Source organism: Balearica regulorum, chromosome 2 (genome assembly GCF_011004875.1).
Source record: "Balearica regulorum gibbericeps isolate bBalReg1 chromosome 2, bBalReg1.pri, whole genome shotgun sequence".
Lineage (NCBI taxonomy): Eukaryota > Metazoa > Chordata > Aves > Gruiformes > Gruidae > Balearica > Balearica regulorum.
In genome coordinates this window covers 125,588,355-125,611,004 of record NC_046185.1, presented here as the reverse complement: position 1 = coordinate 125,611,004, position 22,650 = coordinate 125,588,355, and the positions used below count along the sequence as shown (strand labels likewise).

The following is a 22,650-nucleotide window of genomic DNA, read 5'->3' as shown; positions in this document are numbered from 1 at the left end:
GGACGCTCCTAGGCGCGCCCCGAGCACTTCTCTCGGAGGAGCCTCCACTTCCAGCCGCTCACGGCAGGAGTAGACAACAACCTCCTGAAGCTGCGGATAAACGGTATGTTTAACAAGGGGGCCAGTAAGTCGTAGGGGACGCCCACGCTTGGCCGGGGCCGCTGGTAAATCGCGCAGAGACGTCTGGCGTACAGCATAGTCCCCGTATGGGAGGAGGGTACCCTAAGGAAAGGGGGGATTCGCTGACCGATAGAGCGGCCGCTAGCGATCTTGGGAGTAGATCGAGTGAATCCGAGGTTATTGCTGCATCCCGGCATCGGGAGCCAGGACGGACCTGCTAATGACTGTATAAGAAGCAGGAGAAGGGTAAGCGAGCCTCAAAGTGTGCAGCTGCTGAAGGGATAACAACTAGAGCGTGAACTGTATGATTTATCTATGAAACGCCCGGGTATTTTATGTTAAAAGCACGAGTGTCTGTGTGTGTGTGTTTGAGAGACAGCGCCGCTGTGAAGCGAGTGGGAGTCCTGATTTGCGGTTCCGTGATTCCGCGAGGAACATGGCCAGAGACGGACAAAGTGTCTGAAACGTTTGTAAGATCTGTAAATGTTTTTGATATATGTAAGTTGGGCTGCTGCGGTGTTTAGTCAATCTCCTAAGTATCGGAGGCCTGGCTGATCATCAAAGTGGCAGGACGGAGAGAGTCACTCCTTCAGTGGTTTGGGCTCGAACCTTGGGAGTATTTAAATGAAGGAGGGAACTGGATAAGGAGGGGAGCGGAGCGGATTTTATTAAGAAGAGCGTATTTAACACCAATTGGACAGATAGTAGCCCTAAATTGGGAACAACCTGTCCCAGATACCTTTTTTAAACCCTCATATTGATGGAGGGTGATTCCTTGTTTTGTGTGTGGGATTACTAACAAATTATGCGAAAATTGGCATTCGGCCTGGGTCTTGTTAGAGTGTTCATTTTGCAAGGAAAGGTGGTATTGTTTATCTGGAAGGCAGAAAGCTGAATGTCCTAAGTGCTTTCCCAAAATCTCCAGCTTTGTGATTGGGAAAGGACTTACCAAGAATCCAAAATAGGAAAGTTTGCGTGTAAAAAAAAAAAAAAAAAAACAAAAACAAACCCACCCAAAAACCCAAAAGACCTAATCCCAGAAATTTGGGGACGTTTGGGAAAAAGGATTGAAAGAGAACTGTGGGGATTTGTAAGAGGAGGTTTGCGTGGAAATTAAAACGGGATAGAGAAGGTAGCAGGAAAGAGTTTGTGAAAAAGGAAAAAGAAATTATTAGGATGGGCAATACCCAGGGAGGCATTCTAAAAAAGAGTCCCCTAGGCTGTGTACTTGCTCACTGGAAGGAAATTGCTGGGACTGGAGGCACAGAGAGCAGGAAGACCCTTATTAAGTACTGTAATCAGTGGTGGCCGCTGTACAAACTAGAAGATGGAGCCAAATGGCCATTGAATGGGTCAATTGATTATAACACTATCTTGCAATTAATGCTGTTTTTAAGAAGGCAAGGAAAATGGGATGAAGTATCATATGCAGATATGTTTTTCACCCTCCGAAATCATCCGGAGTGGCAAAGGGACTGTGGGATGGTGCCACCACAGGACCCTATGGTACTTGCCCTTGAAAGAGAGAGTAACAAGGAACTTAAAGGCAAGCTGAAGCGGTGCTGCTCGGCATGTAGTATTGGACAAAGATGTACAAACGCAAACAAAAACCGCCAGGCACTAGAACAAGATCTAACTGATTTGTTTAAGCCTCCCCCTCGATCGCAGGAGCAGGATGTGGACTCGGACGGAACCTCCACTCCCCCGACTAGCCCTGTATCCTCCCGTACTAGGCGGAAGCCCGGCCTGACGGTCCTGCAGGCACCTCTCCGGGAAGCAGTAGGACCTGATGGTGGGACAATGCTGATCAAGGTACCTTTTTCCACAATTGATTTAGAGGCATGGAAAAGGGTTGCTAAGGATTACAGGAACGATCCGGTGAGTGTGACCAAACATTTTCAGTTTATCGTAAAGCAACACAACCCCGATTGGAATGACATACAATTATTGTTAGAATGTATGACCGAGACGGAAAAACAATTGATTTTAAAAACTGCAGGGGATCTGGCTGAGGACCATTATAAAGTCTCGGGAGGAGACGTTAAAGAATACCTCCCCCTTCAGGACCCAAAGTGGGATGCGAATAGGTCCACCCATATGGAGAAATTGCGGGCGTATCAGGGATGGATTTCAAAAGGAATGGAAAGAGCCATTCCCCAGACCATAAATTGGTCAGCACTATATGCAATTAAGCAAGGGCCTTCCGAGTCACCATCCGAATTCCTGGATCGACTGAGGGACGTAATGCGCCGTAATACACCGCTGGACCCTGGGTCAGAGGTAGGAATACAACAACTAGTTTCTTTATTTTTGGGCCAGTCTACAGGGGATATTAGGCGAAAGCTTCAAAAGCTGCGTCCCACAGAGGGCAGGAACCTGGAAGTATTGTTGGATGAGGCATGGAGAGTGTTCAGCAATAGAGAGGAAGATTACAAACGGGGACAGAGAAGGGTAGTAGCGGTCATCAGGGAAGAAGAGAGAAAACCCAGACGAGGACCGCCTCGATTAGACAGGGATCAATGTGCGTTATGCAAAAGATTTGGTCACTGGAAGAATGAGTGTCCAGAAAGGCAAGGAAATAAGGGGAAGGGACGAAGCAATCAGAAAAGAGGGATAGTGGCCCATGTGAAGGAGGACTGACGGGGACCTGGGGAATCTACCCTAGCGGATCCACTGGTTATAATGAAGCTAGGGAAAGAACAAAAGAAGATAGAATTTCTGATCGACACAGGGGCAACGTATTCGGTTTTAAACCAAGCTTTGATGCCCCTGGGAAATGACTATATCATGGTAAAAGGGGCAACTGGCCAAAGTGAAAAGGCATATTTTTGTGAGCCTCTGAGATATAAACTGGGAAAACAATGGGGCATTCACAGATTTCTGTATATGCCCAAATCCCCGAAGGCACTTTTGGGAAGAGATTTATTGGAACAATTGGGTGCAATAATTAAATTTGAAAAGGGAGAGATTACTCTGGAGGTAAATGATCAACAGTATATCCAAATAATGAGTTTATCACTAGCTAGTGTTCCCACAGAAGGAAAAATCGGGGAGGAGATCACGAACCAGGTATACCCTGGGGTATGGGCCACTGATGTACCCGGAAGAGCAAAGAATGCCCCACCTGTTGAGGTCAGGCTCAAAGAAGGAAGGCAGCCGGTAAGAATTAAACAATATCCCCTGAGGAAGGAGGACAAGGAAGGAATCCGGCCAGTGATAGAAAATTTTCTACAACTAGGATTACTAAAGGAATGTGAGTCCGACTTTAACACTCCCATATTACCTGTCCGTAAGCCCGACGGATCATACCGGGTAGTCCAGGACTTACGGGCTGTAAATAAGATAACTGAAGACCTCTACCCGGTAGTGGCGAATCCATACACCTTGTTAACTGTGCTGACCCCTGAGCTAACCTGGTTTACCGTTTTAGACCTGAAGGATGCCTTCTTTTGCCTCCCTCTCCATAAAGCCAGCCAGAAAATATTTGCATTCGAATGGGAAAATCCTAAAAGCGGTCGTAAAACTCAGCTTACTTGGACGGTGTTACCACAAGGGTTCAAAAATAGCCCTACTATATTTGGTAATCAACTTGCAAAAGATCTTGAGTCTTGGGAAGCCCCGCCTGAGGAAGGGAAGCTGTTACAATATGTGGATGACATCCTGATTGCCACCAAGACAAAGGACGCTTGTATGGCCTGGACGGTGAGTCTGCTAAATTTTTTGGGGCTCCAGGGATACCGGGTATCCAAGAAAAAGGCCCAAGTAATGCAGCGCAAAGTGATTTATCTGGGCTATGAAATTAGTGCTGGACAAAGGACTTTGGGACAGGCCCGAAAAGAGACAATATGTCAAACCCCGAGACCACAAACAGTGAAAGAGTTACGAACTTTCCTGGGGATGACTGGGTGGTGCCGACTATGGATCTATAATTACGGACTGCTTGTTAAACCCTTGTATGCACTAACAACCACTGAGCAGAAACCCCTTAAATGGAGCAAAGAGACCATACAGGCCTTTGAGCTGCTAAAGAAGGCCCTGATGTCGGCCCCAGCCTTAGGACTCCCAGATGTGAGTAAACCATTTTTCCTTTTTTCCCATGAGAAGCAGGGGATTGCCCTAGGAATATTAGCACAAGATTTGGGCCCGTACCGACGAGCAGTTGCCTACTTTTCCAAACAATTGGATGCAACTGCAAAGGGCTGGCCCGGATGCTTGCGAGCGGTCGCGGCTGTAGTACTAAACATCCAGGAAGCCCGAAAATTCACCCTGGGCCAGAAAATGACTGTGTTAGTGTCCCATACAGTATCTGCAGTACTGGAAGCGAAAGGTGGACACTGGCTTTCCCCACAAAGATTCTTGAAATATCAGGCTATAATGGTAGAACAAGATGATGTGGAGATTGTAGTCACTAACATTGTCAATCCAGCCTCTTTCCTCAGTGGAAACACAGGAGAACCAGTGCATCATGACTGTCTGGAGACCATCGAGGCAACATATTCGAGCCGCTCGGACCTGAGAGACAGTCCTATGGAAAACACGGAAAACTGGTTCACGGATGGAAGCAGCTATGTCCTAAGCGGTAAAAGACATGCTGGATATGCCATTACCACCAGCCAGGAAGTAATAGAGTCAGGGCCCTTGCCCATGAATACCTCTGCGCAGAAGGCAGAAATAATTGCTCTGACCCGCGCCTTGGAATTGGCCCGAGGCAAAGCTGTAAATATCTATACAGACTCAAAATATGCCTTTGGAGTTGTGCATGCGCATGGAGCAATCTGGAAGGAGAGAGGATTATTGAACTCACAAGGCAAAAACATCAAGCATGCGGAGGAGATCCTGAAGCTGTTGGAGGCAGTCCAACTCCCTGAGAAAGTGGCAATCATGCACATTAAGGCGCACCAGAAAGTGAACTCGGAGTTGGAAAGAGGAAATGAGCTGGCGGACAGAGAGGCAAAACAGGTAGCCAAAACAAAGGTAAAAACAGAAGGGGCTTTGGTCCCTGACGGGCAAATCTCCCTAGAAGGTAAGCCAAAATATACTAAGGAAGATCAGAAGCTTATCATCGACCTAGAAGGGTCGTATAATAACGAGGGGTGGGCTCTCACCCCACAAGGGAAACTAATCATTCCCTCTTATCTAACATGGTCTCTGATAAGGGAAGAACACAGGAAGAGGCATTGGGGGGCAGAAGCTCTATATAAACACCTGATTAGAGAGATTGTAGCTAGGAATCTATACACCACCGTGAGGCAAGTAACTCAACAGTGCGATATTTGCCTCCAGACTAATCCTAAGAATACCCCCAAACCAGAAATGGGCCAAATTGGGAAAGGCAACGGGCCTGGACAACAATGGCAGATTGATTTCTCAGAACTCCCAAGAAAAGGGGGGTATCGATATTTATTGGTATTAACTGATACCTTTTCAGGTTGGCCAGAGGCATTTCCTACCAGGACAGCCAAGGCTCGGGAGGTAACCAGAACATTAATACAAGAAATAATACCACGCTTTGGGGTTCCGGCAACCATATCTTCTGACAGAGGACCACATTTCATCTCAAAAGTAGTACAACAAATTAGCTGCCATTTGGGTATAGATTGGCAGCTTCATACCCCATATCGCCCTCAGTCGAGTGGCCAAGTAGAAAAAATGAACCACTTAATCAAACAGCAGATTGTGAAATTGGGACAGGAAACTAACTTGGCCTGGCCTCAGTCTCTTCCTTTGGCTCTTTTGCGCATACGAACCAGGCCAAGAGCAAAGGAGGGGCTGAGCCCTTTTGAAATTTTGTATGGACGACCCTATGGAATACAGAAAGGGATGTCCGCACAAGCAGGGGAGGAAATTATGTCTTCATACATGGTGGCATTAGGCAAACAACTCAGCAGAATTGAAAAACATGTGGTTGGGACTCGAAGCAGGGGTTTGGATGGACCTGTACATAACATAAAACCTGGAGATTATGTATATGTGAAGTCTCTTACAGAAAAGACCCTGGAACCACAATGGGAAGGACCGTTCCAGGTACTCCTCACATCCTTCACAGCAATAAAGATTAAGGAACAGAATGCCTGGATTCACCACTCCCGTGTGAAGAAGGCACCTAAATCTCCATGGAGAGTCACGCAAGTACAGCAAGGAAAGCTTACCTTGTCACGACACTGACTGTAAGCCTAATAGGGGGACTTGAGGCATGGGAGAATAATGCCTTTTTGCAGCTACATGACAAAATTGCTAATGCCATGAACTGGTCTGATTGCTGGATTTGCTCACGATTGCCCACAAACGTAGGACAGGGCCACCCGGTGGTCGCCACCAGTTTTCCCAACTCTTTGGAGATAGCCAAGGCCTTTAGTAATATATCCCTCACAGAATACATGGAGATACCAAAAAGGAATCTCGAGTGGCAGATAGATTTAAGCACACTCTGGAACGAGACCACGGAAGTACCTTGTGTCCAGAGGTGCTACCTGGAAAACACCACAAAGAGTACGGGAGGGAATAGCACAGATAAAAAATGTGGAAGTACAAGTTTTGTTGGGGCTTACCCTAATTGCACAAGTTATATCAAGTATGGAGGTGCAAATATGTGGAATAGCAACCAGACTCGAAGACACGTCAGCAGTACCCCCAAAGGCTGGCCCACCCCTGTGGGTCAGGGATGGTACTGGATCTGTGGGAAGTGGGGGTACAAAGTATTGCCCTTAGGGTGGAAAGGTCAATGCGCTATAGGGACTATAGTTCCTAACATTACTATTGTACAAAACTTAACTAGTTCAGGCACGCTCGGTTTATTACGAACTTATATGAAACCCGTGGCCCATCAAACCCGGGGAAAACGGAACCCTTTAGTAGAAAGACCAACCAGCTTTCATAGCTTTGCGAGGTGGTTTATCCCATGGTTGGGGGTTAGTGAATTAGAAAAGGCCCTAGTCAACATTTCGGCTACAATGGAAATTATTAATAATGCTACAGCTGATGCGCTCACAGCTCTACAAAAAGAAATCTCTTCTCTAGAACAGGTGACACTCCAAAACAGGCTGGGGCTGGATTTGCTTTTTGCTAAAGAAGGAGGTTTATGTACGGTTATTGGTGAACATTGCTGTACCTATGTCAACCAAGACAAAAGGATTGAAAAGGATTTATCTCAAATTTGGGAAAAAACCAAAATCTTGCATGAAGTGGCCCAAGATAACACATCTTGGGGGTTTAGTGACTTAGTGGAAAGATTAACATCCTGGTTACCGAATTTGACATGGTTGAAACAATTGTTTGTTATGACAATTATGGTTATAATCCTGTTTATAGCTCTGTGTGTAGTAGTTCGATGTGCTTTAGGGTGTTGTCAAAACACGGGGAATTCTTACAGCGAATGGAAGAAATATCAGCTAAGGCAAAGGTTAGAATCAAATAAGTATTTTGAGAAAATATTAGATAAAGAGTCATTGTATTAGCTATAGTAAACGAATTTACTAACCTTTTTGAAAAGGGGGGATTGATAGAGGGAACTAACACTTAAGGGAAATAGCAGGACCATTAACTAGCTTAAGCCACATATCTAGTAATCTTAACCCTTACGTAAGATGTTTTAACAAGAACTAGCGTAAGGAAGGGTCAAGATGACCCTTCATTCTGCTTGCATTTTTGCAACCAATCACAAGATAAGGAGGTAGTAAATCAGAATGGAATGAACACGGAGGATTCTCTGCTAATTAGGAACCGGTCTGAGTAAGTTTTATGGTGAAGGTGAAAAGTGCACAGTGAGGAAGACATACGGCCTTCATCCCCAAGACCCCGGCCCACGACCACCAAGAGGCACTGCGCGTGCGCAGCTGAGAGGAGTTAAAGGCGGAGACAATGGAAATGAACTCATTGTAATAAGACCGCCTTTCCACGGACAGATCATGAATATGTATAGGCGCTTTTTGAATATGTAACATTTTGTTGTATAAAATTCAAAGGGAATTGCCGCAAGGTGCGCACGATTTTGGTGGGATGACCCCCCGTGCTGCCCAGCGCTGAATAAACATACCTACTTTACAACTTTCCCAGTTGTGGAGTCTGATTTTCCGCACATCACAAGGCCACGTAAAAGAAAGTAATATTTTGGTTTTAAAAATCTCTAATCTTATAGAGCAATTGGTGGTTCATCAGCCATCCTATCACGTTGCTTAAAATGGCTTCTCTAATCTTTCAACCAACAATTTACCACTTGTTCACAAAATGCACAAATGCAAAGCTATTTCTGGAAAGACAAGAAAAAAAAGACAAAGCAAATCTTGGTACGCTCACCTTGGGAATCTATTACAGAACTGACACTGGTTGCAGTAATGATTTTCCACTCGACTGACGTTCCACCTGAGATCATCATCGGTAGGCAACAGGTAGTCACTTTTAGGCTCTGTCTGCCCACCACACCTGCTGCAAGGAAGATTATTTATCCAATGAAAAAAGTCATTCTTAAACCAGTCCAAGAGCTCCAACAACAAGAAGTCCTCTTCATTCACATGTGCACCTGTAAAATTTACACAACACACAGGTTAAATGGAAAAATAATTTAGTTGAACTTTCCAGTATCTGCATAAATCACCAGCTCTGTGCCTTTATTACATTTTAGGAGTCTCATTATATAAAGAGCTTTATATATTACTTAAGTACACACAAAAAAAGAAAATCTAAATTCTCAAGATTGAATAACATCAAACTGTGCATCTAAAGAAAAAACTGCACTCCTAAGCACTACAGCTAGAGTGAGAATAAGGAATTGCTCAGAAAAAACAAGTCAGATATACAGTGAAGCCCACTGAAGTTCCTCATGCACCTCATTCTTCCAGGGATTCAGAAGAAAGAGTGTTAATTCTTTTTCTGCTTCTAAATATTATTTTCCTGCTCTTGACTATTAACCTATGAATAATAATTGCTTTGCTTTCATAATCCCAAAGAACCAGACGCCGGCAGCAGTCTAGACAACCAGGTGTAATATGAACAGACTTTCCACAAACACAGCTTAATTATTGTAAAACATGTGCATATATCATGTGAACAAAGTTAAGTTTGTTTATAAATTCAGCAAATAAACATCTTTGTCAGCTTACCCAAGCTAGACACAGGATGTCTTTATTTTTCTACTCTAGCCCATTCCACCACACTAGACCACCAGACTCTTCTGGCCCATTTTCCTGTGTTTGCAACTGGTGTTAGAATCTACTCATACACTGTCACTATTCCACCACCTGGAAATAACCCCACTTTACCTAATCAACAAATTTAAAAATCTAGTCTTCCAAAAGAGATCAATCCTTTCTAACTCCTTAGAGTCTTTAAATGTATATCCTGCTCCAATGCCCAGAGAGATACTCTTCCTTCTCAGATTTATAAATATTCAAGTAAGTCCTCCTATTAACTCTGTCATCTAGGTTACACTGCAATGATAAATATTAATCCCTGGTTATTTTATGTAATATGAATTGCTTGCAGTCACAGTGCAGATAGGTCTCACTAATGAGTATGAAGATAAAATAATTTATAAAAATGCTGTTCAAAGGAAGTTGAAGGAAGTTGCACCAAATTTGTGCACTAGCTCCCTTTTTCAGGATGGCAAAGAAAGACTAGTAGGTAAGATGTGTGGTTTTACTTATTTAAGCTTGATTCACATCTTCCTCTGAAGCTGAAGCAGTCTTTGGTACAGAAGACTCCGTGGGGGCCCTAAGTCTATTAAACACACATTGCCAAGACCATAAAACGCATGAGAAAAGATCATCTGTTAATCAAAGCAAGAGAACCTGACTTTTAATTGTAGTAAAATTTCCATTTTCACTTATTATATGTGAAAAGCATTTATGTTGAAACACTTGGACAAGGTTTTATTGCTTACAAAATGGACGTGCTTGTATATTCAAACTTTCTGCTAAAAACTGAATGAGAAGATTTTGAGCACGAGCCGTATTCTCTTTTCCTGGATAACATACAAACCAGAACCCATCTATGAAAATAGGACTGCTATCATATGAATATTCTTCTCTTGGTTTGTAAAATAAATCCTTCATGAAAACATTCCACGGAAAGAATGATGAATATGATTTATTTAAACAGAAAACAGTTGGCTGTGACATGCAGCTATTTTTGACTGCAAAATCCATCTTTCTAATGGAAAGTGGTAAAGGGAAACAGTAAAATAAAGTCTGTACTTCTGATCAAGTGACCATAATCTTCCTAGCCTTTATGAGCCAGAAATGCCTATTATGCATTGTAAGATAAGTCATAAAGCAAGTGCCCCCCAGCACCAAGCAGTTATTCCCACAGGTGAAAGTCTTAGTACAGCGATACACATAAACCAAAGAAGCTGAGAAGGCCAATTACCCATACATCTCACACACAGTCCATTCCCAAAGGAATGTTCCTATAAAGCTCTTTAAAAATGCTTTCAGACTGTCACAATCCAAAACAGTGGAGTTCGATCCCTTTCCCTTTATTTGTATCTAAAATAAGGTCTGGAAGCCATTTCCAATAGATCAGCTTGATGGCTTGGGAAGAAGCACCTGGAAACACCACCTTCCTCCTTCCTTCCCTTTTTTTATAATGTGCACAGCAGATTTAGAGCAGAGCCTAAGAGGTACACTTGCCTTTATTTTCCTTTTTAAAGGAATTTAAGTAGTTTTCATGTATTACTGCTAAGCCTCTTCTCCCCATTGCACTATCCTAAACTGTTGAATGAGAATGCTTTGTACTTGTTTACATGGTTTCCTACTTCCCAGTTTAGCTTTATAAAATGAGAAAAATTACTAAGAAAATTCAGCGTCAAAAAGTTCCCTAATGCCAAAGGCACCAATACACATTAGTGTGTGGCTGTATGAGACAAAGTCATTTATAAAACTTATAGGAGGAACTTATTTTTGGTTTGCAAATCAACAGCATTCCCATCAAGCTTGCAGAATTGCTTCAAACAGCCTTCTATCAAAGATTCACAGTGAAAAGGATTTTTTCGTTTAAATATGGTATTTTTTTGAATATTTATTTTGCAGAAATAAAATTTCACTGTATTGCTGAAAAAATCTAAAACTGTCACCTGAAAATAGAAACATGTAATTTTTAGCTGCCAAAGACTCTGTGCATTCAAAACAAATTTTCATTTATGAAGAAAATATAAATTTTAGCCATTGATGCCACAAATATTTATGCCTACTTTTCACTTCTAGCTCCAAGAGGATGGCATGTGAACAATCCCATTCATTTAAGCATTATCAAGAAAGGTCATTCTTTGTATCAGGTCATGTGTTGGAAAGATCTCATGCAAAATGTCACCAATAATATCACTTTATAAAGAGAAGCAGTGTTTTGAAATTTTATTCTGAATTTGGAATTGCAGTACATATGGGAAAATTGCACTCTGACAATTTCAGAACAATTTCTACTCAAACAAGAAGGTCCTTTCTTCTTGTTGTAAGTATTTCACTCTAGATGCAAGGAATATAACAGTACACGCTCAGCCCATTTGCTTCCCTAGCATCATTTAGTACTAATTAAAAAATTAGGAGTTCAAGATTTCTACATGAAAGCAGTAAAGGATGGATGACAAAAATGAAATAAAAAAATAACAGAAGTGAGGAGAAAGAACAGAAAATTTGAAAGTTAGGAAAAAGGTAATTCTAATTTAGAGACAGCATTTGGAACCTGCAGACATATGACCAAATCCACACACCTAAAGCACAGTAGATATTATATGCATCAACCAGATGTTTGATGGAATATTTCTAGTTTCATATACATTATAACTTGGTAGCATTACCTTTGTCCAGTTTTGTAGCTTGTGCTAGCTTTTTCTGAGCCTTCCCTTTCAATTGCTGGAGGGGAATTGAGGCTAGTGCTTTTTGCTGAATAGAAGGATTCTCATACATCAATACAAGATGCTCAAATTTTGTTTGAAGTGTTTTCAAGATATTTGCAGCCTGCAAAAGGATTTTCAGTCACAAGATGATTTATGAACTTTCACCTTAAACCAGAAGAACCAAGCTCTCCTATTTCAGTTTGTCTGTTACAATTCTATACTCAGTTACATTATATATTTCTTTACACATTAAATGTTTATTTGTAATGATATCAATAAAAATTGCAGCCATCACCACCCAAACTGTAAAGCCAGACTTGTAATCTTTGAGCACTCTGAATGGTGTCCTGAGGAAAAGTGTACTGATTCAGGGAGAAGAGACACCTATGACAGCAAAGTTGACTTACTTTCCCCTGCCGGTTCTTTTGGACACATTTTACCTGAAATCCACAAAAGAACCTGTAATTCATTCCATTTCCTGGACACTGCTGCATCAGTTTGCAGAACTCTATTATCGATGAATGCTGCTTGTCTGTTTCTACTTCTTTCTCTCACAGGTCAACTCCAATACAGATTTGAACAGATAGCCCTGTGACCATACACTGAACAGTGTATTTCACTAGAAATCAAACATAAGAACTAAGCTTCTTCAGTCAGTTATCCTAAGCATCACTTGGTGGCAACTATATGTTGCACTCAATAAGGTACACCCGTATTTACTAAAACAAATAGCTAAAGTTAATAATAGTGGAATTAGTAGCTGGGCAAACTATTTACTTCCATTTAAAAGGAGACAACACAGAAAGTGAAATGGGATTTTAAAATTCAGACTCTGGCATATTTTTGGGGGAAGCCTGCAGTACTGCTAAATTACCTTTTCTCTACTGCTACATCATGCTTCAGTCTTTAGCCTTGTTAACTACCATCTTTGTTTCATCAAAAACCCCACACTTCCCTGACATGCTAGCAGCACACACAACATAATATACAGGTGTGTCTACTCTTCAGAAGATAGCTTCTTTCAAAGCAGCACTTAAATTAGGAGCGATTATTTCGATGCTTGACAGTACTACAGGACCAGTCCTTACATTTCATAACTGGTGAAACAGAACAGAACTGGTTTCGCTCTTCCTGGAGCTCATCAGCTGTAGGTAACTAGTTTAACATCATAAACCCAATTGTGTTCAGATTCACTATAACACAAGTTGAAAGAACAGAAATAAGGGAAGTCAGGGACTGCCAATGGCTTATAGATCTTCACATTCTGTCAGCTTCCTGAATGAGTGTTCAGAGATATTGCTCAGGACAGCAGGTGGTCTCCCAGATTCTTTGACAATTCGGATTTTCCAACTGGCAAAACCCATCAATGTTACTGTAGTGCTTAACTGGTTTCATGGAAGCCACTGTATACCAATGATGTCTTATACAAACATGCAGATGTGTTGTGAACCTCACTGCAAACCTAAGTTTGGATACCTCTTTCCTCCTATAATCACTATGTCATCCAGGAAGGGATCAGAAACATAGAATAGTCTGGGTTGGAAGGGACCTCAAAGATCATCTAGTTCCAACCTCCCTTCCATGGGCAGGGACACACTCCACTAGACCACGTTGCCGAAAGCCCCATCCAACCTGGCCTTGAACACTTCCAGGGATGGGGCCTCCACAACCTCTCTGGGCAACCTGTGCCAGTGCCTCACCACTCTCACAGTAAAGAATTTCTTTTGAACATCTAAACTAAATCAACCCTCCTTCAGCTTAAACCCATTACCCCTTGTCCTGTCACTACACTCCCTGATAAACAGTCCCTCACTGTCTTTCCTGTAGGCCCCTTCAGGTACTGGTAAGCAGCAATTAGATCTCCCCAGAGCCGCCTTTTCTCCAGGCTGAACAATCCCAACTCTTTCAGCCTGTCCTCATAGGAGAGGTGCTCCAGCCCTCTGATCAGCTTCGTGGCCCTCCTCTGGACTCTCTCCAACAGCTCCATGTCTCTCCTGTACTGGGGCCCCCAGAGCTGGACGCAGTACCCCAGGTGGGGTCTCACCAGAGCAGAGTAGAGGGGCAGGATCACCTCCCTCAACCTGCTGGTCACACTTCTTTTGATGCAGCCCAGGACACGGTTGGCTTTCTGGGCTGCAAGCGCACGCTGCTGGCTCACGTTGAGCTTCTCATCAGTCAATACCCCCAAGTCCTTCTCCTCAGGGCTGCTTTCAATCCATTCCTCACCCAGCCTATAGTTGTGCTTGGGATTGTGCCGACCCACGTGCAGGACCTTGCACTTGGCCTTGTTGAACTTCATGTGGTTCGTGCAGGCCCACTTCTCCAACCTGGCAAGGTCCCACTGGATGGCATCCCTTCCCTCCAGCGAGTCAACCACACCACACAGCTTGGTGTCATTGGCAAACTTGCTGAGGGCGCACTCGATCCTACTGTCTGTGTCGCTGACAAAGATGTTGAACTGTGCTGGTCCCAGTACTGAACCCTGAGGAATGCCACTCGTCACTGGTCTCCACTTGGACATTGAGCCGTTCACCACAGCTCTTTGAGTGTGACCATCCAGCCAATTCCTTATCCACCGAGTGGTCCATCCATCGAATCCATGTCTCTCCAATTTAGAGACAAGGATGTCATGTGGGACAGTGTCAAATGCCTCGCACAAGTCCAGCTAGATGAAGTCAGTTGCCCTTCCCTTATCCACAGATGCTGTAACCCCGTTGTAGAAGGCCACCAAGTTTGTCAGGCACGATTTGCCCTCATTGAAGCCATGTTGGCTGTCACCAATCACCTCCTTATCTTCCATTTGCCTAAGCATAGTCTCCAGGAGGGTCTGCTCCATAATCTTGCCAGGCACGGAGGCGAGACTGACCGGCCTGTAGTTCCCTGGGTCTTCCTTTTTACCCTTCTTAAAAATGGGGGTTATGTTCCCCCTCTTCCAGTCGGCAGGAACTTCACCAGACTGCCAGGACTTCTCAAATATGATGGCGAGCGGCCTGGCCACTGCATCTGCCAGTTCCCTCAAGACCTGTGGATGCGTCTCATCAGGTCCCATGGACTTGTGCACCTTCAGGTTCCTTAGATATTCTCCAACCTGATCTTCCCCTACAGCGGGCGGTTCTGCATTCTCCCAGTCCCTGCCTTTGCCTTCTGTGACCTGGGCAGTGTGGCTCAAGCATTTGCCAGTGAAGACTGAGGCAAAGAAGTCACCGAGTACCTCAGCCTTCTCCATATCCTGGGTAACCAGGTCACCCGTTTCATTCCGGAGGGGACCCACATTTTCCCTCGTCCTCCTTTTATCACTAACATACCTATAGAAACTTTTCTTGTTGCCCTTGACATCCCTGGCCAGATTTAATTCTATCAGGGCTTTGGCTTTCCTAACCCGATCCCTGGCTGCTCGAACAGTTTCTCTGTATTCTTCCCAGGCTACCTGCCCTTGCTTCCACCCTCTGTAGGCTTCCTTTTTTTGTTTGACTTTGCCCAGGAGCTCCTTGTTCATCCACAGGGGCCTCTTGGTGTTTTTGCTCGACTTCCTCTCTGTTGGGATGCATTGCTCCTGAGCTTGGAGGAGGTGACCCTTGAATACTGGCCAGCTGTCTTGGGCCCCTCTTCCCTCCAGGGCTTTGTCCCACGGTATTCTACCAAGCAGGTCTCTGAAGAGGCCAAAGTCTGATCTCCTGAAGTCCAGGGTAGTGAGCTTGCTGCACACCCTCCTCGCTGCCCTGAGGATCCTGAATTCCACCATTTCGTGGTCACTGCAGCCAATGCTGCCCTTGAGCTTGATGGTAGCTTTTGGTAGAATCCATCTACCAAAATAAAAGCTTTCCTTTCTCCAAGTCTCAACAACACTTTACGAGCCACAGATGAGGCAAAATAACGATGGGTTAGGTGCCTAGAACAGTGCCATTTAGGAATATTCCTGTGTTCAAGTAATCCACTTTTCCCTGTGCTTACCAGGACTCTCATGAATCACAGGTGTAACACATAGGCAAGAAATAAGAATGCTTGCACTACAAAACCCACTCTAAATCTCTCTGACATCTGACAGCAGCACATACAATAATAATCCAATAATAATCCAGTATACTCACTGAAAAACAAAACACCTCCTGCTGTGCAAGCAAAAATGGCCAAGTCATAAGCAGATGGTATTTTATGGACCTCCTTCCAATCAGCCCAGACTACACAGACCAAATTCAATGGCTCAGAGAGCTATTAGTATAATTCCCTGAAGAGATCTAGCAGCATGTTAAGATTCTAACAATACCAACATTGCATTAGCAATGTCTCTAAATCGTAGTAAGTTTGTCCCACCACTCATGCCAAATCTCAAGAAGCATGGAAAAATATCATTTGCAGAGAAATGGATCCACAGCTCTGATGGCTAGCATAAGACATGGCAGAATAACCACAAGTGAGAAGGATTCTTCTCAGAATACATCAAGTGTCTACTTGAAACCTGCAACACTTTTCTCATTGCAAGATCAACACAACTTTTAAAGCTTCCAGTGCTGACCAGTACCACAGCAAGTCACTCTAGAGGTTTCATAATCACTTCCAACCACCATTGCAGAAGTGGCTAAAACAGTAAACCCCAAGAAGCAGACTAAAAAAACAAAAAAACCCCCCAACCATCAACAGCAAAAAAAATCAAATAAACTCAGTCAGTATATTTTAAATGCAACTACTAGCATGATGACATAATTAGATTAAATGGCTCAATATTCAAGTGCCTACAACAGTTCCTTTCCCAAAGAACATTATGGGTGATGATGGGTCACTGAGTGCTTTCCCTCCCCAAAAGTCATCACTTCATTCTATGTCTTGCCTTTTCTGTTCCACTCATCTTGGGTAGCTATTGGGAAGAAATATTATGTCATAGTTCAGCATCCAACAATATACCGTTAATATTTAAAAGAGACAAACTCTGTTTAAGGATGTATGAAAAGCAAGCTTTACACCAACTTTTTTTCTGGGCTTTATCCAGGTCTTCAAAAACACCCACATTTGGAGACTACACAGCCTCTCTGAGCAACCTGTCCCAAGAGTTAATTCTTCTTCAATCTTTATATTCAAGATTAGTGCGCCTACAAAGTTTCCAGGTTATAATTACCATTTCAAGAGACTGCACAAGTGATGTTTCTGTTTGCTGACTCTGTTCTTGCTTCTTCCCATCAGCAGGTCTCGAAGGCTGATGTGCAACTGTCTGAGTACTGGTCACAGTTTCAGAGGATCCTGATCTGTGGATTTGATTTGACTCATTCAGTCTGCTACTCCTCTCTCCAGCAATTAAGTCTCTAATTTTACGTAGCTGCTCAATCGAAGCTTCCTTAGGGAAAACCAGGTGAGTTTCTCCCTGAAATTTAGAGAAATTAATTCAGCACTTAATGCAGGTCTAAGCTAGTCAGTGGTCTGTATCTATTGCTAACAGCTATATCATTTAGTGGGAGTTAGCATGCTAAGGCTTGCCGGGATTCAGCCTTCAGATTAGGTCTCCTACAGCAGAAGCTGTAGAAGATCAAGAACCTAGAGTCAGTCTAGAGAAAAAGGTCTCATAATAACATGCTTTTGTTAATAACATTTTGCAGAGCCACACATGGAAAACGCAATTATGGTTTGGCAGAGAAAGCAGCAAAACAAATGCTCAGTTGTCAGAGTACAGCAGTGAAACACTAGGCAAATACAGAAGGATACTCAACATTGGGGGAAGAAGCCCCTAGAATGGCATTTGCTGGGAATTCTCTTCTATACTGATATCTTTCAGGTTTTATGAGTTTTCAGATGTGAAATATTATTCTTATTTAAACCTGTACCCAGTTTGATTTCTGGGTTCCTATTTTTGATTGCAACATGATTACTGGTAGCATAACAAAAGATCTGTAATTATGATAGAAGCAAATCATCAGTGCACTTAAGGTGAAGAAATAGGTTACCAAAAACACAAATATCCTGAAACATTTATATTTTAAGAGTTTCAGTTTCTACTGCTGCAGCACTTTTATTAAATGAGCAACTTGTTTATCCACAGTTACCCTAGATGCAGATGCAGTGCTTCACTTTAACACTTACCATCACCACAAAACTAATATCAACCCAGCAGAAGTGTGCTCATTTTTAATTGAAAAAGTTGGCTTACCAGAGACAAAAAAAGGAACAATTTTAGTTATCGCAATTGAAGAGAAGTTTGTAAGACCCAGCCTCAATTGACACAATAACTGTAAGACTGAGCCAACAGCTCTTAAAGATCTGATGGAAGGGGGAGTAACATTCTATAACGTGTTTAAAATGAATATGTTATTACTGCTCAAGTGCTTCACTAGCTACATTGACTATCTCTCGGCCAAGACACATCATTAAAAGTCATCTCCTGAGCACCAACATGAGAATAAATCCACAGACCATTTCTCTCTCTGCAGTCACCACTTCTTTTAGCATACTTTTTTTTAATTAGGACTACTACGCTAATTAACTTCACCAGAAGAGAAAGCAGAGGTCTCACGACAGCTGGACCTAAATAACGTAATGTATATACCCACACAGAAGCATAGCAGGAAATAGACAAATTAAAGCAAAGCTAGAGCAAGAGCTTTGCACCATTAAACAAGTGTTGTTTTTTCACCTCAGCTCTCCTATAATTACAAAGGCTGCTTCTAGCTTAACAAGCTTTGGCAGTTTAAGTTCCACCAAGACAGGGACTGTTTCAGGACACAAAGCTGTCTTTGAAATACATCCTTTTGACTGCAACAGGATCAAGATTCACTCAAGACTACTTTAGGGTACAGTTTCATAACTGTTTTAAATGGACAAAAGTCCCACCCTCCCACTACTTCAGTGGTCTGTTGTCCTCCACTGCATGACAACACTAGTACTTGTGCAGCTGCACTGTGAATTGGCTGAAATTTTGTTTGTTTTTGTTTTGGGGGATTAATTTTTAATCAGATCAGCTTCCCTTATCTAACTCACTATGAGGCCTCAGAAGCCCTACTGATGGGAGGAACAAGCAGCTGAAGAGCAGGACTTTCCCCCCAGTCCCTTCCAAGTGACAGTTTCAACACACAGATTTACAATATGGAGACAACTACCTGATGGTACAGTCCAATGCCCACCTAATAGTGGGCTGCTACTAAGAGAAGGGGTTTTCACCCCATTTCCCACCATTTCCTTTGTGCCAGCATTGATATATATCTGACCATTAAGCAAACTAGTAGTGCAGAAAATCAGCCTTATCACAGATCAGGTTAGCTCCAGTTCCACCAGATTTCCAAAGTAGCTTCATCTACATTTTTCTGTTTGTTAACTGCAGGTATTTGCAAACAAGGATTAAAAGAAAATAGCAATTGTTTTAAAATCTAACGCCTTGCAACTAGGAAAGCAGAAAAAAAATTATCCAATTTTAGTGTGTAAACTGATTAAGACACCAGAAAACACTAAATTATACTCACCTCTTGAAAACCCATCTCAAATAAACACTCAACTGCTCCTCTGACAGGCAACAGCCTAGTGGAAAATGCTGGATTTCCAATCCGAATTAATCTATATTTTTCTTCATAAGGATTCCTGAAGAAATTGAAAGTTTTAATTATGATGCAAATTAAGCAAACACTTAAAAGCTGGGTAGCTGCACCAAGCAGTATTAGTCATTCATAAGAGATTTTTTAAAAGTTTAGTTTCATTCACATCATGTAGGCAGAACATGAAACCTACCTAAAACTTTGGCTTAATTCATGTCCTTCTGCATTTAACTTTGAGACTTACAAACTGTTTCTAAATTTTAGTTTGCAACTTAAGTTCATAAATACATGGGTTTTAGTCCTGGCTAGTAGGGCTTAGTCTGCAGTGACAAAGATAACTTCACATCCCCTTTCACCTGGTAGCATTCTAACTGAACTCCTCAGCTCGATGCTGGATAGTTTTAGGGCCACTATGGAAGCTATGCTAAACTTCCTGGTACATAGCTGAATCTACTGTGGTCTCTTTGCTTCTTGAAGGGCTACCTCTCAGTTCCCCTTTCCTCTTTCAACTCTTCTAAACCTTCTTCTCTCGCCTCTTTCTTTAAAAGGAGTCAGCCCAGGACCCACTGTTCTCTGTCACACAGCACCAGCTTTTGCAGATGGTTGACAAACCAGATGTAGACAGGGATGGGCAGCCTGTATATCTTGAGTTGCCGGAAGACATCAAGGTCAATCATGCTTGTTGGTGTGTATATATGCTCTACGGAGCCATCTCACAAAAAATGAACTATAATTAACTCTTGATACCAATCTTACTGAGTCGGAAGAGAAAGGCAACAGAAAAGTCATTACTATTTTAGCATAACTTGTTACATATACACTAATTTTTAGGTGCTTAAATGCTTACAGAATCAGGACCAAGTCAGGCTTTTATGTTCAGTACAAAAAACCCCAAGCCCTCAAAACAAGCCAGTCAGCAATAAATAAAGAAATAAAAAGCTGAGTCACTACACAATTATGTGAAAAGTAATCTTATTTTTAAATAATTTTTAAATAATTTAAATAATGACAAAAAGCAAGACTGAACATCGATATTACATAACAAAATTGAATCATACGGCTCAGCTTTGAGATCGTGTCTGTAAGCCCAAAAATAAACTGCTACGTGTGAGTATCTTATGACAAATTACTTCTGAAAGTGCATTAGTAACCCAAAACAACTGCCAAGTTCACACGCAGACTCTTGTCTTCTTCAAGAACTTGCCACGCCGCTCCCGCCCGACCTCTGCCCTAGGCACCCACGGGCCCCCTCGGCACCCACGGGCAGTCGAGACCAGCGAGTCACGGCCGGGGACCGGGCGCTGGCCGTACGGGGGAACAGCCGAGACCCTCGGACTCCGACTCCACCGCCCGGGGCGGGTGAGGGGCGCCCAGAGCCGCTGCTCTCAGGGCCGATTTCGGGACGCGGCAGGGACAAACCCCGCCAGCCCTCCCCACGAGAGAGGGGCAGGCGAAGCGCGGACGCCACGGGGGGGTGAAGCGGCAGGCGAGGGCGGCCGGGACGGCCAGTCACTCCGCGGCAACGCCCGCCACTCAGCCGCTGGCCCGCGAGCCGAGCCCGGGCTGGTCGCGACAGGGCGGCGACCCAGGGGACGCGGCTGCCGGGGCACCCCCCGCCGTGCCCCGCTCACCGGAGGATGTTGTCCGCGTAGGTGAGGAGCAGCCGCGAGGCCTCTAGGAAGATCTCCCGCCCGTTCTGGCAAAGCTCGCTCACGGCGGGGGAGCCCGGCGAGGAAGAGAGGCCCACGGCGGCCGCCATCGCGCCGCCCAGACACGCTCCCCCTCACCCCAGCCGGGCAGCACCGCCAGCGCTGCGCCAGGAGCGCGCCGCAGCACGCATGCGCAACTCGAGCGGTGAGGTCACCACCCTCCGACCCCGCTCCCGCGGCCGGTGGGGCGGGCGGGAAAGGGCTGAGGGCCCCGGCGCTGCTCCGCCGGCGGGCACCGGTTTTGCCGCCTCGCCTGAAGTCGGTCGTGTTACAGGAGCTGCTAAATTACTTTATCCTGACGATTTTAACCACGTTGCAATCGATACCCCGAACCGCTTGCGCGGCTGGGCCTCCTGGTCACACGGGGCTCTCAGGAGTTCCCTTGGTAGGCGGTGACGCTATAAAAGCACATAAATTCCCTTTTATACCGTTTTTGCTCTCGCTTCTCGGTTGGTGCCAGGCTTTCAGCCTCACTAGGTTACAAGGATGAGAATGCTGCTGTAGCTACTCATCCCCCGCCTTGGCACCTCGTCTGGCCCCACCCAAAGTTCAAATAATGAAGAAAAAAAACCCCACGCAGCTCCATCTCTGCTTTTTCTAGACGTCTGGTTTGTGTTACTAGTGAAAGAGCTGCAATGAAGAATCTCGGACAAAAAAGGTCTGTGGGGTTTTGCTTTCTTAACAATTCAAGATTTTAAAAGTTCCAAGTAAAAGAGGTCTTTAAAATTCAGGCTGGCTTGTGATGATTATTAGTTGACGTTACGCTGCAGCTCTGCTGCCAGCTTCTGATGGGTCACTCCAGTCAGCTTCTATGATTTTTTACAAAGATGGTACCTATCCCTTACAAAAGCTGAGATTTAACCCAAGGTAATTCACTTTTGCTAAGATTCCAGTTCTTATTCCTACTAGCATACTTTAAAAGTCACTAATTCAACCCTCAAAATCATGGAATTGGTACCAAAGTAATAAAATTTTAATTTGAGGTGATGCCATGTTCTTTCGCTTCTTCTTCAGCTTTTAACTTCCTTTCCATGCTTTTCATATAGGTATATGACTGTTAAAGTTGGCTGCCCTCTCAAATTTAAAGATTAACCATATTCCTATACGTGTAACGTAAATACATAATGCATGTAAGTATAGCAAGTAATGCTTTGGAAGTGCTCACAGCAAAGTGGTGTGAAAACATCACAAAACCAAGTGCCGACTTCCAACAAATTACTAACACCTTAAATGTTCAAGGAATTTTATTTCTAAAGGGAAATTAAATACAGAGTCTTCATTAAAAAAATAAAAATCTACACAAGTGTTTATGCGTTTTCGTCCTTTTTGGCATCTTTTTTTTTCTACAGTAAATTTTTGTTGATGGCATGCATTTTATACTCTGCCATGATAGCTTCTGCACTTCATGTACTTTGAATATGGTGCCACTGTCTTTCTCAAGTACAAACTGTTCCTACATGGCATCTCAGGCATAGCTAGCAGCTTGCTC

At 43.6% G+C, this 22,650-nt stretch overlaps 2 protein-coding genes across 4 annotated transcripts in view; one reads left to right on the top strand and one right to left on the bottom strand.

Moving 5' to 3' along the window:
• Nucleotides 1–21,540, bottom strand: part of NGLY1 (N-glycanase 1) — a 35,091-nt gene extending 13,551 nt beyond the window's left edge. Inside the window, exons 1-5 of one of the 3 annotated variants that reach the window (XM_075745792.1) lie at nt 21,084–21,540; nt 19,384–19,498; nt 17,055–17,297; nt 11,906–12,065; nt 8,413–8,635 (exon numbers count right to left, since the gene is read on the bottom strand). In XM_075745792.1, coding sequence (XP_075601907.1) covers nt 8,413–8,635; nt 11,906–12,065; nt 17,055–17,297; nt 19,384–19,498; nt 21,084–21,211 — 869 coding nt within the window. In that variant the 5' untranslated portion in view covers nt 21,212–21,540. The remainder of the gene's footprint in view (nt 1–8,412; nt 8,636–11,905; nt 12,066–17,054; nt 17,298–19,383; nt 19,499–21,083) is intronic. The other 2 variants (XM_075745790.1, XM_075745791.1) reach the window with 2 other exon arrangements.
• On the top strand, nt 114–7,574 carry LOC142600835 (endogenous retrovirus group V member 2 Env polyprotein-like). The gene is made up of 2 exons (XM_075747198.1): nt 114–366; nt 6,097–7,574. Exon 2 carries the CDS (start codon nt 6,234–6,236, stop codon nt 7,572–7,574), a length of 1,341 nt encoding a protein of 446 aa, XP_075603313.1. The 5' UTR covers nt 114–366; nt 6,097–6,233.
• Nucleotides 21,541–22,650: the final 1,110 nt, after the last annotated feature.